At 42.5% G+C, this 16,127-nt stretch overlaps 1 protein-coding gene across 4 annotated transcripts in view; it reads right to left on the bottom strand.

Annotated features, from left to right (window-relative positions):
- Positions 1–229: 229 nt before the first annotated feature.
- The window catches only part of TLR7 (toll like receptor 7), a 38,751-nt gene continuing 22,853 nt past the window's right edge, over positions 230–16,127 (bottom strand). For 3 of the 4 annotated variants that reach the window (XM_055086319.1, XM_007121206.4, XM_028492522.1), the window contains one exon: positions 230–4,425. In XM_055086319.1, coding sequence (XP_054942294.1) covers positions 1,276–4,425 — 3,150 coding nt within the window. In that variant the 3' untranslated portion in view covers positions 230–1,275. Of the gene's footprint in view, positions 4,426–7,110; positions 7,185–16,127 lie in introns of those variants that run through there. The other variant, XM_007121205.3, reaches the window with a different exon arrangement.

Below are 16,127 nucleotides of genomic sequence, written 5' to 3'. Positions count from 1 at the left end.
TAAATACACGCTCTTGGGGTCCTTCTTCAGCGTTTACCACCAAAATCGTCTAATGTTGACGGATCAGGTTTTCAGATGATTATAAATATACAGTATTAGTTAACAAAGCAGTTTGAAAGATCATTGGATGAGGCAATTTTTCTTTGGATACAGTACTTTTCAATGCAGATGAAAATACCTGTCTTAGCTTGGTTGCTATAACAAAACATCACAAACCGGGTGGCTTAAAGAACAAACATTTATTTCTCACAGGTCTGAAGGACGGAAGTCTGAGATCAGAGTGCCAACATGATCTGGTTCTGGTGAGAGTCCTCTTGTGGCTTGCAGACTGCCCACCTCTCTTTGTATCCTCACGTGGTGGGAACACAGCAAGTGAGTCCTCTGGCTGCTTCTTCTAAGGCAGTAATCCCATCGTGAGGGCGCCACTCTCATGATCTAATCACCTCCCCCAAACCCCACCTCCTAATACCATCACATTGGGGGTGAGGATTTCAACATATGAGTTTGGGGGTGGGCACATTTAGTCCACAGCAATATTTAAGCAGGTAAATTATCATCAAAGGTAAAGAGCATCATTTTGCATAAAGGCAGAGCACTTTATTTTTCTCCCATTTGTAAGTAGGCTATGTCCGTCAATGGCAAAGATGTTTCTATTTCCCCACAGAACCCAATAACTGGCCCAGGGGAAAAGAGCAAGGAGCACTTGAGCAGCAACCACCTGCTGGGTGCCAGCACTCAGTCTGCACAGAAGGGGGCGCTAGATTACACTCAAGCAGTTGGCTGAGGAGTTAGCTGTTTTTGATTTTGGTTTATTCCCACTAATTAACTCTGGTACATTTTAATGTCATGTAGGTAGACCCTGAGCATTTTTTTTTTTTTTACCCTATTTCCGTACATACCAGTACTTCTTACGGGTAGAAATGCAGCTCTTCTCAATTTAGCGACTGTGTGTTTATGTAATACTCACAATTCCAGGAGAATCAAAGTGCCATGTCCTCTACTTGCCACCTTTCTCCCAACAGTATTTTATACAGGGGCAGAAGGCAGAGACTCAAGTGCAAATGGAGACAGAGAGAGCTAAGAAAGATGACTTGATGCTTATGTAAATCCCAATTTTCCAGTTCCTCTGTCATATATCGGTGACTCCTCTCCAATATGGGCAATCTCAGGGCTTGGAAAAGTTTAAAACACTCTTTTGGTGGGACACGGATGAGCCAATCTAGGCAGCCGAGCCCCTCCTTGGTAAGTTAGGCAGTCACATTTTGCAAAGAAGGGCTAGGCTGTCTCTTTGAACACCTGACTGTAGGTCACGTGATTGTCTGTGGCCAGGGCGTTTTTCAGACACTGCCAGAAGTACGGGTGAGCCTGTGGGTTTGTTGGCCACTCAAGGACAGAACTCCCACAGAGCCTCTTCCGGAGCTGCAGAAACTTGGACTTCTGAAGGGGCTTCTCAAGGAATATCAAGATAATTACGTCCACTTTTTCATCCATGAGCCTCTGATGGGACAAGTAAAATGCTATCTTAAAATTCTCAGTCTTTGCATACTTGTCTGTCATGACAAACACTGTCTTTTTGCTAAGCTGTATGCTCTGGGAAAGATTTTCCAGAACAGGCTGCCCTGGTAACCAGTCCCTTTCCTCGAGACATAAATTAAAATATTTCTCTCTTGGGTCTTCCAATTTGGCCACCAGCTCATCCAAAACCCACTCTGTCACTGCTGGGTCTTTAGTGTCATACACAATAAAAGCATCATAGCAAGAATTTGGTGATATCAGACGTCGATACCCCTTTATTTTGGCCTTACAGAAATGGTAACTATACCACACGTCCCAGAAATAGAGATGGCTTGCTGTTGTGACCATCATCAGAAAGAGAGCTGCCGATATGGAAAGTGAGAACAGGATTAAGTTAGTCCGATCTAACTCACAGGTATATAGATCCAGAGAGACTACACTCTGGCCCTTGTGTGCTCCTGGTCCCACACAAGTCACATCTGTGGCCAAGTAAGGAATCGTCACCTCTGTATGGTTAACCCACCAGACAAACCACACAGCATCACAGTTGCACAGAAACCGATTGCGATGCAAAAACAAAATGTTCAGATTGTTGAGGACGTTTTCTGGAAAACTAGTCTTTTGGATAACCTGGATTTTATTTGAGCTCAGGTCCAGATGTCGTAACTGGAAAGCATCTTGTAGAAAATACTTTGTCAGGTGCCTGATTTGATTGTTCTTAAGTATGAGTTTCTTGATGCTGTGGGAACAGTTGGATAATCTCTCAGGGACAGTCTTCAGTTGGTTGTAGCTGAGGTCCAACGTTTCTAGATTCCTCAGATACTGGAGTCTTCCCCAGTTGAAAGACTTGAGCCCATTTTTGACCAAGGAGAGAGTCTTTAGATTTGGAGGCATACCATCAAAAACTCCACTAGGTAAGAAACTCAGGGAATTTTCAGAGATGTCTAATTCCTCTAAGTTCAGCAGATTCTTAAAGAATTTTAAGTATCTGTTATCACCATCTCTCCATAAAATATCCAAATGATTTCCTCTGAATTCCAGAATTTTAAGAGATTCGCTCTCCATGGTCCTGCTGGTGGAGGTAGCGATGTCATTGTTGTTCATCATCAGTTTCTTCAGAACCTTCAGGTTCTTGGTAAAGTTTAGCATGTGAGTTATTCCTTCCGATTGAAAATAATGGCTGTTACTACTTATATCTAGGACTTCCAGGTTGCGAAGCTCCTCAAATGCTGTTGAGTAGAGTAAATCAAGCCGATTGTTAGAGAAGTCCAAATATTTCAACTCCACTAAAGGCTGAAATTCACTACCATTAAGCGTTTGGCTAATGGTATTTCCCGATAAGTTTAGGCATTTGAGGAAAGAAAGATACTGAAACTCAGAAGACTTGATAAAAAATATATTATTTCCACTTAGGTCCAAGGTCGGCCCATACTTGTAACAATCTTCATTAAGAGGCAAGAGAGAAGGAGGCTCTTTGTTTTTGGACCTGCAACTCCTTGCAAATTCATCATACCTGAAATAATGTAATGTTTCAAGGACCTGGGGCCCATGACCTTCTACAGAAGTTCTCATGTTAGAGCAGAAGCCATCTTCACTTGAATCTCCTGAAGGTGATATTTTATTCACTGAGAGATCTATGAATTTCAATCTTTTAAATTGTTGAAATATGCTGAGGTCAGCAATTTTTATAAAGTTAGTGCCAAGATCAAGAACTTCAAGATTGGAAAGATTATGCAGTGGGGAGAGGTATGAACTTCTCAGCTCTTTAAAGACATAGCCTTTGATCCGCAAAACTTTCAAGTTTTTCAGTGAAGAAAATGCATCTGACAGATTCATAAACGCGTGATAGACCTGAAGTTCATAATTGAAAGACAGATCCAATTGGACAAGGTTGTGGAGAAGGTGCAAAAATTTGGCATCCCCAATTTCCTTGGCCAAGAAGTTTTGGGAAAGATCTAGTTCTTTAAGTTTCCTAACGTTTTTAAACCATCTTTGGGGCACATACTGAAGAGAGTTACTGTGTAGACGTAAAACTTGTAACTCTGTCAAGGCGTCAAAAGCACTTAGGTCGATCTGTAGGGGAGAATTATTTTCACAGGGTGTACAAGGAAACGGAGCATTATAACAACGAGGGCAATTTCCACTTAGGTCAAGAACTTGCAGTCGATTGAGGTTATTAAAATCATCTTCTTGGATCCTTGCAATGATGTTGTTATAAAGGTAGAGTTCAGTTAAAGTAGGTGGCAAAATAGTGGGGACAGCTGAGATATTGTTATCTTTTAGGGAGAGCAATTTTAAATTTGTCATATTTAGGAAAGCATCTTTTTCAATGGAAAACGAAACATTACAAGGATTGCGATAGTAACAGTTTTGGCCCAGGTAGAGTATTTCTAGGTTGGCCAGTTCTGTTAGATTCTCTTTCATGATCGAAAAGATGTTGTTGGCCTCAAGGCTCAGCAGCTGTAAGCTGGGAGGAAGATCCTGAGGTATTTCTAGAAGCTGGTTTCCATCCAGGTAAAGAGATTTTAAATAAGTGAGTTTACTAAAGCTGCTGGGTTTGATCTGCAGCCTTCTGGTGCACACATTGTCTTTTGGTCCCGGTCGAACAGGTACACAGTTGCATCTGAAATCGATCTCTACCAGATGGTCTAGCCGGTAGAAGGACGCTGGAGAGATACCCGCTATATGGTTAATGGTGAGGGTGAGGTTGGTGGCATTGGTGGGAATACCTCCAGGAACTTCTGTCAAATGCTTGTCTGTGCAGTCCACGATCACATGGGCGTTTGGAGCATCCAGAGTGACATCACAGGGCAGAGTTTTAGGAAACCATCTAGCCCCAAGGAGTTCGGAAATTAGGATCATGTTAAAAAGGATGAGAAATTGTCTCTTCGAGGTCCACATTGGAAACACCTGAAAGTATAAGAAAGAACAAATCGCCCTTCTAAAATACACCAAGAATCAGAATTTAAAATTCCCATTTGCTGCCTCTCTTTTGCTACATTTGAAACTAAACAGTCGGGGTTGATGGTTCTCAGCAGTCTAAACAGCACCCCGACCTCCACCCCATGACTGTAGTTGTTCATAAAAAAAACCTGGTTACATATTTAGCTTTTAGCATCTTAGCTTTTCAGTATTACAGCTTTTAAGCTGGGAGAAGCAGCGTTTTCCTATTCACTGTTATTTAGAATGCTGCAATGGAAGAGCCATCAATTAGCTGCCAAAGTCTGAAATTTGAGAGGGGTGTTGGGGGGGTGAAGGAATGTTAAAATGCAGCTACATCTGGGAAGAAAAACTTTAGTGCAGTTAATGTTTGTTTGTTAAGCCTGCTCTGGTACACGTTAGAAGAGTCCTTCAAAATACTCGAGCCTCTTAATATTCTAAGGAGGGAAACAAAGGTGATCCATTACCCCCATTTTACAGATTAAGACACAGCTCAACGATATTAACTGATTTGTCCAAGGTCGCACAACTCCCGCCATTTTGGCACTACTATCTATAAGCCGGGCTTTCCTCTTGGACTGTTTTTGGAAATCATCTCCGAGATGATTTGGGGATGAACGTTTTCCCTACACATTGGGTTTATATTACACACATTTGGAAAGGGGAGGGTAGAGAGTCAGGGCACTGCCTGGGTGACCCCCAACTGATCAAACAGGATACTCATGGGAATGAAAGGGGAGGGGCTGTTAATAATTTATGCCAAGACTACAGTCATAAACTAAGACTCCCTCAGGCCAGCTGGGACATGTGGGAACCTACTCTTAACGGCGATTCTTGGGCATCCAGGTTTAGCATGAGAGACACTTGCACCCTGGGGAGAAAGACCTTAAAAGGGAACATGGGACACACTTGAAGAGCTTCACTAACCATCATATTAACTCGAGCTTGCCCTGCATAGAGGGTGGTTTAACCATAGACTTGCTCTCCAGTTTCAGGACTTCTAAAGTATTTTCCTCCAGAACACTGGTTTTCATTTAACCGGTGTTTATCCATGGAATGATCCAGCCTGTGTCTCTACAGCTGACTTCCAGCTCCATTAATGCTTCTGTCCTCCCAATTGACTGAATCAACCAGTCATACTGATATCTAATAAACCAAGTGTCTGCTTCCCTGAATTCCTCCAATAGAGGGTAAATAAGCAAAATTTCCCCTCAGCTTTCTTTTTCTCTAATGCAAGATGGTTAAGAAGGATCTCAAAGAGCTTCTTCACACATCTTTACATGCCTAAACTTTGTTGGAATTAGAGGTACAATACTGTCTTTTTCTTCTTTTTCTTTCACCACCCTGTCTCCTCCCCATGATTAAAACCATTCACTGAGTCCAGTTGACCTCCTCTGTTGTCCTTCTTGACGTCCTCCTTGCTTTGCCATTTTCGCTGATACAATCTCAGTTGAGATTATCCCATCCTTGGCCCGCCCCAAACCTCACCCTTGTCCCCAGGCTCTCACTCTTCCAATCCACCCTATCCATCAAGCTTCCCAAGCAGTAATCAGATGATACTGCTCTGAAATCTTTAAATGGTTTTCTTTTTCTTCTTTCTTCTTTACCGAATGAGCCCTAACTTTTTATCGTGGTGTCCAAAGTCTTCCATAATTTGTCTCCATCTCCTTGTCTAGGTTGACCTCATACAACTCCCCTACTAGCTTCTCTAATCACTAAGCCCAAGACCAGCTTGCAGTTCCCTGACCTACAAGTCCCTCCACCTGGAGTACCCTTCCCTACCATTTCCACCCATCAGAATTCGGGTTATCTTTTAAGGCTGTACTTCTCAATCTGGAGCACTCAGATCCCTGGGAAGATATGGCAAAGGCCGGGAGTATGGGAAGCCCTTAGCTAAACAGTATATCTTCCTTGGGCATCAATCTTACTCAAAGATTTAGGAAAAGCGTCCACCACTCACGGAAGAGGGATTAAGTCAAGATGGGGGGGAAGGGCTTTAGAAGAGGGAAAGGGATAAATACACTGAGCTATTTGTATTGTCCCTGATAACAGGATCCCAGACCCTGAACCTATCCTCAGCTATGCTTCTGTCGGAAGACATGATGGGTTAACGAATCCCACTATCAAAAGGCAATAAGTAATGCTGCTAAGAGTGATATTAAGGACCAGGGAGGTCCAGGCGGGGACCAAATGGATAAAGGACAAAGACAAATCATGAACCAGGTGCCCTCTTCCGACCCCATTCCCACGAACCCAGAGGAGACCCTGGGAAAGAAGCGGAAGGACCCCTGAATTGAGTTAAAAACACGAAGTGACTGAGACGGCATTCATCAAGCTGAGTTTTCCAGGAAATGCCTAGTTCAAATATTTTTTGATTAGGGGGAAATGAAGGCTCTAAGAGAAAGGAAGCTAGTTATAGAAAAAAATAACAGTGGTGTGCTAGTAAATGTTTAACAACCAGCTTTCTCTCCTGCACCCCCAATTTCTGATTTGTTAAGTCCTGATTTGTAGCGTTTGCCGATACCCATAGTGTAAATACCCCCATCATGGTCAATTTCAAGCTGCCAGTGTGATGTCCCTGAATGCAGAGTTGGAGACAGATGTGCAGAATTGCTCTGGCAAGCCTGTAGGAGCTGGGTCCAGCAAACCACTGACCTTAACACACTGCAGACCATGACTGTAACATTCGCAGCCTCTGTACCTGGACATATTATAAATTACAACGAATGCAAAATTAATCAGAAAGTCTTTCTCTCCCTTATTTCTAAACTTTTTCTCGCACCTGTCCACTTTTCTCCTTGTCTGCTACCCCAACCCTACTCCACTGTGCCATGAGGTCTCACCTGTACTACACACTGGCCTCCAACCTGGTCTCCCTCACTCCCCTCCTCCTCCACAATTCATCCATCAAGAGCATCAGAGCAGTCTTTATAAACACGAATCAGATCAACTACAACGATTTCTTATTACATTTTGAATGAAGTCCAAAGTCTTTACCATTGTTTATATCGTGCATGTTCTGACTCCAGCCTACCACTCTGACCTTGAACCACCCTTCCCCTTCTTTGACCACATACCAGACATCCGGCCTGTTTTCTGTTCTGCACTTGAGCCAGTCTTGGCACTTGCTGTTCCCTCTTCCTGAAGTTATCTTTCTCCTCCTCTTCCCACAGCCAGGTCATTCTCATCCCTTGGGTGTCTGCTTAAATGACACATCCTCAGAGAGGCCGTCCCTAAGCAACTTTTCTAAATACCCTCCCATGCAATAATAGTGATAAAGGCAGGAACAGTAGGTAACTTAGGTAGGATTTACCATATGCTGGGCAACGGTTTCAGTGCTTTACATATATTAACTCATTTAATCCTCATAATAACTGCATGACGTCTTCGATCCCTTATCCACAGCCTTTGGACCTAGATGTGTTTTGGAACTCAGAATTTTTCAGTTCGTAGATGGTAATATGATGCATGTACCTCGTATTCTGTAATACTCCAACTGGAGTCTGGGGCAGCATCTCATAATCAAACACACAGAAACTTGTGCAGTGAAGCACAGGACTGTCCACTTTAAGTGGGATTTTAAAAAAAAAGAAGAAGAAGAACAATAACTACTACTACTACTACTACATCATTCGGTTCAGGTCAAGATGCACTTCCAAATGAGTTCAGATCAAGGCGTGTTTGCCATCAACTGAATTAGGACAAAGCTTTCAGTTAGGGGATTTTGGAATCGTAGACCTCTGTTATCATCTCCATTTTACAGATGAGTCAACTGAGGCACAGAGAGGTATATGTACTCTGTACTAGACTACTCTGCTTTATTTCTTTCATAGCCTTAAGCACCATCAGAAATTATCTTGTTGATCATTATGTGCTTCTGGTTTATGTGCTTATTTGTTTTATATCTATTCTGCATGAATATGTAAGCTTCAAGAGAGCAGGGTCTTGTGTGTCTTCATAAAAGACAATGTCTGGCACTTAATGCTGCATTATGTTTGCTAAATACACGAATGAAAGAATGAATGCATACATGAATGAATAGTGAAACAGAGCAAAATAATTAAAAGAAATTTCTCCTTGGAGTAGGTTCCTTCAGGCTACACCCCCAGCCTCCTCAGGGGTCACGTTCTGCCTCTTCTATTTGCCCTGGGGTTCCTTGGGGGGAAAGGTTTAGGAAGCTCTGCTTTTATAATGCCCAGTTCAAACCTATCTTCTTCAAGAAGCTTTCTGGGATCAACCCAGACAGAAGCAGTTGCTTTCTCCTCTCATCTCCTACTCCACTGATTACACGTGAGGTTGTGAAAAGAACTCCAGATGGAGGCTGGACGAACTGGGTCCTGCCCTGCCTTCATAGTTCGCTCTCTGTGTACCCTTCAGAGGTGGGCACTGTGCTCAGGAGAAGATCCCCTACAAGAGGATGATGGACACAGAAATAACAATATGGGATACCAAGGACCCAGACAACCTTCCTACATCAAGACAATGGACTTGGACTGGAAAATTCCCCAACAGTTCTTTAGCTTGAAACTGTACCAAGTATCTGGTGAGAAAGAATTTATTTTAAAAATAATCAGAATTCTACTGACTCATTCATTCTTTCATTTGACAAATATTTATTGGATACCTACTAGGGGCAGCAGACATAGAATCTCTGTCCTTAAAGAGCTCAAAGCCTAGTGGAAGAGGGAAAAAATACACAGATTTAAAATAGAATGTGGGGGACTTCCTTGGTGGCACAGTGGTTAAGAATCCACCTGCCAGTGCAGGGGACACGGATTCGAGCCCTGGTCCGGGAAGATCCCACATGCCACGGAGCAACTAAGCCATGCACCACAGCTACTGAGCCTGTGCTCTAGAGCCCGCGAGCCACGACTACTGAGCCCACTCGCCTAGAGCCCATGCTCCACAACAAGGGAAGCCACCGCGATGAGACGCCCGCGCGCCGCAACGAAGAGTAGCCCCTGCCTGCTGCAACTAGAGAAAGCTCACGCGGAGCAACAAAGACCCAACGCAGCCAAAAATTAAAAAATAAATGAAAAATAAAATAAAATAGAATGTGGAACACCATTAGTTCTTTCCAGATGAGATGCTGCCACTTGCATACGTGTAGATTAACTGTATGTTGTTCTTATTCCAGGAGTATTTTCTGATACTCCCAATTCCTTTTATTATTCTCAGAGGCTCAAAGATTGTTCTATATCTATATATTTTCCCCCTTTCTTTCATCTCATAGTGATAGAATCTCCATTTAGAGTTGGGCATATGCCACTCTGAAAAAAGATTACATTTCGCAGACTCCCTTGCAGCTATGACCATATGACTAAGTTAAAGCCAATGGGATGGGAGAGGAAGTGAGATGTGTAATTTCTGGGACATGTCCTTAAACAGTGAGACTCTTCCCCTTCCTCCTGTCTACTTCCATCTGGCTTCTTGTAATATGGATATTGTAGCCACCATCTTGGAATGATGCAAATGAGGAAAACGTGCTAGGGTTGGTGAAGCAACAAGGTAGATGATCCAGAGTATCTAGATCCTTGCATGACCTCATAGAGCAGACTGGAAACAAAAGCTCTGAACTGCTGACTTCTAGGAGTTTATGAGAAATCACAAGATTGTTATGCTCAGCCAGTGTTAATTGGAATTTCTATTGCATGAATGCAAACCTAATTTTAGCGGCATAGAATTTAGAATGACACAAATGTACATATCTATGTACATATCTATGAAACAGAAACAGACTCACAGATACAGAGAACAGACTTGTGGTTGGCAAGCGGGGGGTGGGGGAGAGATGGATTGGGAGTTTGGGATTAGCAGATGCAAACTAATATATACAGGATGGATAAACAACAAGGTCCTACTGTAGGGCACAGGGAACTGTATTCAGTATCCTGTAATACACCATAATGGAAAAGAATATGATAAAGAACATATACATATATGTACAACTGAGTCACTGTGCTGTACAGCGGAAATTAACACAACATTGTAAATCAACTGTACTTCAATAAAATTAATTTCAAAAGAAAGAAAGAAAGACTCAGGTATTGGAAACGAAAAAACTAGTGACCCACGTTATGCTGTCACAAAAACACTTGATACAACTCTCACCTATGCTACGTTGGAAGGCAGAATACCTGCCAACTGTGACTTTTGTTTTTCCGGTCTTATTGAAATATAATTGACATATAGCATTGTATTAGTTTTAGGTGTACAACATAATGATTTAATATATGTATATATCGTGAAATGATCACCACAGTAAGTTTAGTTACCGGGCATCACTGTACATAGTTACAATTTTTTTCTTGTGATGACAACTTTTAAGATCTACTGTCTTAGCAACTTTAAAATATGCAGTATAATATTATTAACTATAGTCACCACGCTGTACATGACATCCCCAGAATGCCAACTGCAACTTTACTCTTAGGGGAAATGGTTTGACAGTATTCATAATGATGGCATGTGTTGATGACTTCTTCTTGTTCTAGGCAATCTTATGAGAGAAATGACCTAGGGCTGAAGTTAGCCTAGCAGGAATGGGAGGCTAACTTTAGCTCCAGTTCTGCAAGCAGGGATGGAAGGAAATATGGCTTTGCTAAGTGAGGTTTTCTCTGCCTGCAGCCCGAACTCTAAAGATGATTAAGACTTCCTTAATTTTGGGCCTTGTGGGGTTGAAAAAGCCAACTGCCTTACCCCAAACGACAACAGATGTCATGGATACAGCTTCAAGAGGAAGTAAGTGTATGCTCTCAGGCACTTTTCGAGCACTTTCCATTAAGCATTTTCCAGCAGACAGTGAACGCCAGTCCAGGGCCCAAAAAATCTGATTAAGAGTGTTGCCTTCCTCTTGACTCAGACAGCCTCTGGGAAGGTGATTAAATTCAGAGAGAAGAACACTGAGAGAACACAGAATCTTTGGACTTAAATGGTCTAAAGCTGCTCTGGCCAATGTGATCGCCACCAGTCACATGCGGTTGTTTAAATGTAAATGAATTAAAATTAAGTGCAATTTTCAAATTCAGTTCCTCAGTCACACTAACCATATTTCAAGGGCTCAAAGTCACATCAGGCTCATGGCTACCGTATTCGAGCATGCAGATACGGAACATTTTCCATCACTGTAGAAAGTTCTATTAGACAGTGTTGGTCAGGACCAGGGCTTGGCAAACTTTTTCGGTAAAGGGCCAGACAGCCAATACTGTAGACCAAATTGAGGCTGTTATGTGGCTACTTAAATAACTATTTAGAACATAACGAATTAAGGTGGTCAGAACCACTCCTACCTCACCAAATCAGGTGGTGGGACAGATTTGGTCCACAGCTCATAGTTTTCAGGCCCCTGGTCTAGACAAAACCTTCCACTTGCACATGGAATTAGCTCTAAGCAAATTCAGTCCAAGTCTGCCAAATATGAGAAGAAATCCTATTACCTGTAACCCTCTAAGTCCATTCACGTGCCACTAATTTCAACCAATAGCATTTAGCCAATTATTTCACCCTCATCCCAAGAAAGAGGTACATTTACAATGAGGACAGTGAGATGCAGAGGCTAGAGAACCTGCCTGCCGTGAGATCCAGGCAACTCAGATACAGAGCTGGCCCTCAGCCATGCTGCTGGCCTACCTTTCCAGGAGTCTGGGTATCGACTCACCCATCGCTCCCTCTAGGTGCTAAACACTCTGAGGTTCACGGCCTTGTTTGTCTGTACTTGTGATGATGGTGCCTGCCACCTGCTGAGCGCAAGACAAGTATCTGCTGAGTAAATCAAGGCTTTGAACGTTCTTAAGATCCCATGGAAGGCTCAATGATCATAAATAGTAAAGTCTTTCCAAAGATCAGATTTTTGACAAGGGGACGAGGAGAGACCAGGAGGGTTGGGGGCCTCTAAAAGAAGGGTTGCAATGGAAAAAGAGCCACGGAAGAAAAGAGGATGGAGTCAGAAGGAGGCTGCAGGAAGCAGACCCGCAGAACCCTAGGCAGTCTGTTTTCTCAGAAGTTCTGCCCCCTTGAGCCCGAAACCCTAGTGAGAGCACAGAGCTCATTTGTCTCTCCTGGGAACGGGTACAGCCAGGATGGGACTGCCCCTGTCCTATACTCAGTCACTGAGTCCCAGCCCAAATGGCCCTTGGAACGCTGTATGCAAGGCAAGCCTTCTCTGGGCCCTCTGTGCAGGCTGCCTGGAGCTCACAGACGGACTCTGATCAAGCAGGTGAGGAAGAAAACTGAGTCCATGAACAAAGCCTTTCTAAATTTATTATTTACAGAGAAATAATACCTTTGAGGCTTCTGAACGAAAAGATATGCTTGAGAAGATGATTTTAAAATGTGAAATATTCCTTTATTCCCATGGAAATTTCTCCTTTCAAACCATGGGGAACTACCTGCTTCAGACTGAAGCTAGGACCTTCGCTTCAACTAATGCTGTTTTTAAAAGTAAACGTTCGTTCAGCAAAACGCCAGGTCTCCATTTTTTCATTTCATACAAATAATCCCCGTTATTTTGTCTTCTGTTGCTTTTTTGGCAGTGATTGCCCCAAACAAGTCTTTCAGGAATTTGATTTGTAAAATAGCATAATACACCATAATAGGCCCGGCTTTAGTCATGAATCATAGCTAATTACACACGCAAATACACTGGGTCAATTTGGATGCTCAAATTAGTTAGCTAATTATGGTAAAAATGGGAATGTTTGATTCTGTATGCACAGGTGTTCTGTTCTCTCAATAAATCACCTCTTTTTGTTAAAATGGAAAATGGAGAATTCACGTTGAACCATCATCAGACAATCATTTGTGTTGTTTTTTTTTTAAATAACAACTGCCATTTATCAGGTATTTATCATGTGTCAGATGCCAAAATAGATACATTGTTTATATCACATCACTGAGCCCCGACAATGAAGTTGAAAAGACATAATATTCCCATTTCACTGATGAGAAAACAGAGATCAGAGAGGCATTTTCAAACCAAGATCCAAACTCCATTTTGATCAGTCACCTTCCAGTCATGTCATACTGTTCCACTTGGTATGATGCATACCTGCATCTTGGTTAATTTTCTTTTCAGTTGAAGGGTTCTTGGCTGTCTAATGTTTTGATATTGTGCTATTTGGAGTTTTCATAAGAAAACGTCCAAATATTAAGAAAAGACATTTGTGATTTGACTGGGACCAACTCGAGGGGAAACAAGAGACTTTTCGGATCATGTATTTCGTATGAGTGCATTCATGCCCAGTAATGCTATGTTAGCATAGTTTATGAATTTATAAATTTAAAGGCAGGCTGAGCTTTAGCTTCATAATAAAGAAGTATATGCTCACGTAGTCATTCAACAAACATTACTGGGAATCTCCTCCATGCAAGGCACTACGTTAGATGCAGTAGGGGAATGATAATGAGTTAGACACCAGTCCTGCCCAATTAGGAACCAAATTCCTCCACTGCTGCGTCTCAGAAGCCGTGTATATTCCCAAGCAGAGAACTCTCTGCTTTCAGGGAAATCCACGGCAGGGGAGAAAGAAGAGTTTGTGGGGTGGGGGCTGGTCAGGCCTAAAGGTAATGCTGCCCGCCCAGCCTTCGAACTGAAGCTTGAATACACAACCCTTTGAAGAGGCGAAACATGTCCCCTTAGATGCCTCATTTTTGGGGCAGGACTGTATTCAAAAGTGTATTCTCCTGATGTGAGATCCATTTTAGATTCCTGCTAGAATGTCTACGGTTGTAGAGCTATGACTCCTGATAGGAAAACACATGGATTTAGATGAGTCTAACTGTGTTTGCTGACTGTTTTTAGCTTTAAGACTTTGCAAGCTCCTGACATGGATGCAATCTGAGGAGACAGAAGGACAGATGGCAGGAGGGAGGAAATGAGTTTAAGTGGTTTGAGTTTTGCAACAAGTTAGAGGAAGACCAGGATTACTCTGACTTCTCATGTGTATGTATTCTGGGGCTTAGCTCCTGTGAACTCAAAGTCAGATCAGGAGTCAGCCTGGAGATTATCATACTAAGTGAAGTAAGACAAATAACATATGATATATGTAGAACCTAAAAAAAATGATACAAATGAACTTATTTACAAAATAGAAACAGACTCACAGACATAGGAAACAAACTTATGGTTTGTTTGGGAAAGGGGGAAGGGATAAATTGGGAGATTGGGATTGACGTATGCACACTACTGTATATAAAATAGATAAACAAGGACCTACTGTGTAGCACAGGGAACTCTACTCAATATTCTGTAATAATCTACAATGGAATAGAATGAAAAAAAGAATATAGATACACACACATACGTATGTATGTATAACCGAATCACTTTGCTGTACACCTGAAACTAACACAATATTGTAAATCAACTATACTTCAATAAAAAATAAATAAAAATTAAACTTAAAGAAAGTCAACCGCTCTGATGAACACCTACTGACTGAATTCTCCTCAACCTTGACTTTCTCATCTACACACTATGGGGACTGAGCTAACTGACCTCAACGCTCCTTCCTAGCCCCCCAGAACCTCAGGCTGCTGTTCTTTCAAAACGGTCTAAGCAGGGCTTCACGGGTGGCGCAGTGGTTAAGAATCCACCTGCCTATAGTAAATAGAGCTGCAATGAACATTGTGGTACATGACTCTTTTTGAATTATGGTTTTCTCAGGGTATACGCCCAGTAGTGGGATTGCTGGGTCGTATGGTAGTTCTCTTTTTAGTTTTGTAAGGAACCTCCATACTGTTCTCCATAATGGCTGTACCAATTTACATTCCCACCAACAGCGCAAGAGGGGTTCCCTTTTCTCCACACCCTCTCCAGCATTTACTGTTTGTAGATTTTTTGATGATGGCCTTTCTGACCGGTGTCAGGTGATAGCTCATTGTAGTTTTGATGTGCATTTCCCTAATAATTAGTGATGTTGAGCATCTTTTCATGTGTTTGTTGGCAATCTGTATGTCTTCATATACACACTGCCAAATGTCAAACAGAGAGCTAGCGGAAAACAGCTGCATAGCACAGGGAGATCAGCTTGGTGCTTTGCGACCACCTAGAGGGGTGGGATAGGGAGGGTGGGAGGGAGACGCAAGAGGGAGGGGATATGGGGATATACGTATGCATATAGCTGATTCACTTTGTTATACAGCAGAAACTAACACAACATTGTAAAGCAATCATACTCCAGTAAAGATGTTAAAAAAAAAAGGCAAAGAAAGAATCCGCCTGCCAACACAGGGGACACGGGTTCGAGCCCTGGGCCGGGAAGATCCCACATGCCACGGAGCAACTAAGCCCGTGCGCCACAACTACTGAGCCTGCGCTCTAGAGCCTGCGAGGCACAACTACTGAGCCCATGAGCCACAACTACTGAAGCCTGCGCGCCTAGAACCCGTGCTCCGCAACAAGAGAAGCCACCGCAGTGAGAAGCCCGCGCACCTCAACGAAGAGTAGCCGCCACTCGCTGCAACTAGAGAAAGCCCGCGCACAGCAACGAAGACCCAATGCAGCCAAAAAAAAAAAAAAAAAAAAAACCCCAAACACTAGTGCATCCTTTTATAATAATACACATTATGTCTTATATAAAACTACTCTATTAGCTTTATTCAGCTCTCTGAAATAGTAAGAATGGGAAAAGGGGATGACAATCCATCAATTTGGAGAAATGGTTAAAAGCGGG

Source organism: Physeter macrocephalus, chromosome 7, assembly GCF_002837175.3.
Source record: "Physeter macrocephalus isolate SW-GA chromosome 7, ASM283717v5, whole genome shotgun sequence".
NCBI classification, from domain to species: domain Eukaryota; kingdom Metazoa; phylum Chordata; class Mammalia; order Artiodactyla; family Physeteridae; genus Physeter; species Physeter macrocephalus.
This window is presented reverse-complemented; position numbering and strand designations above follow the sequence as displayed.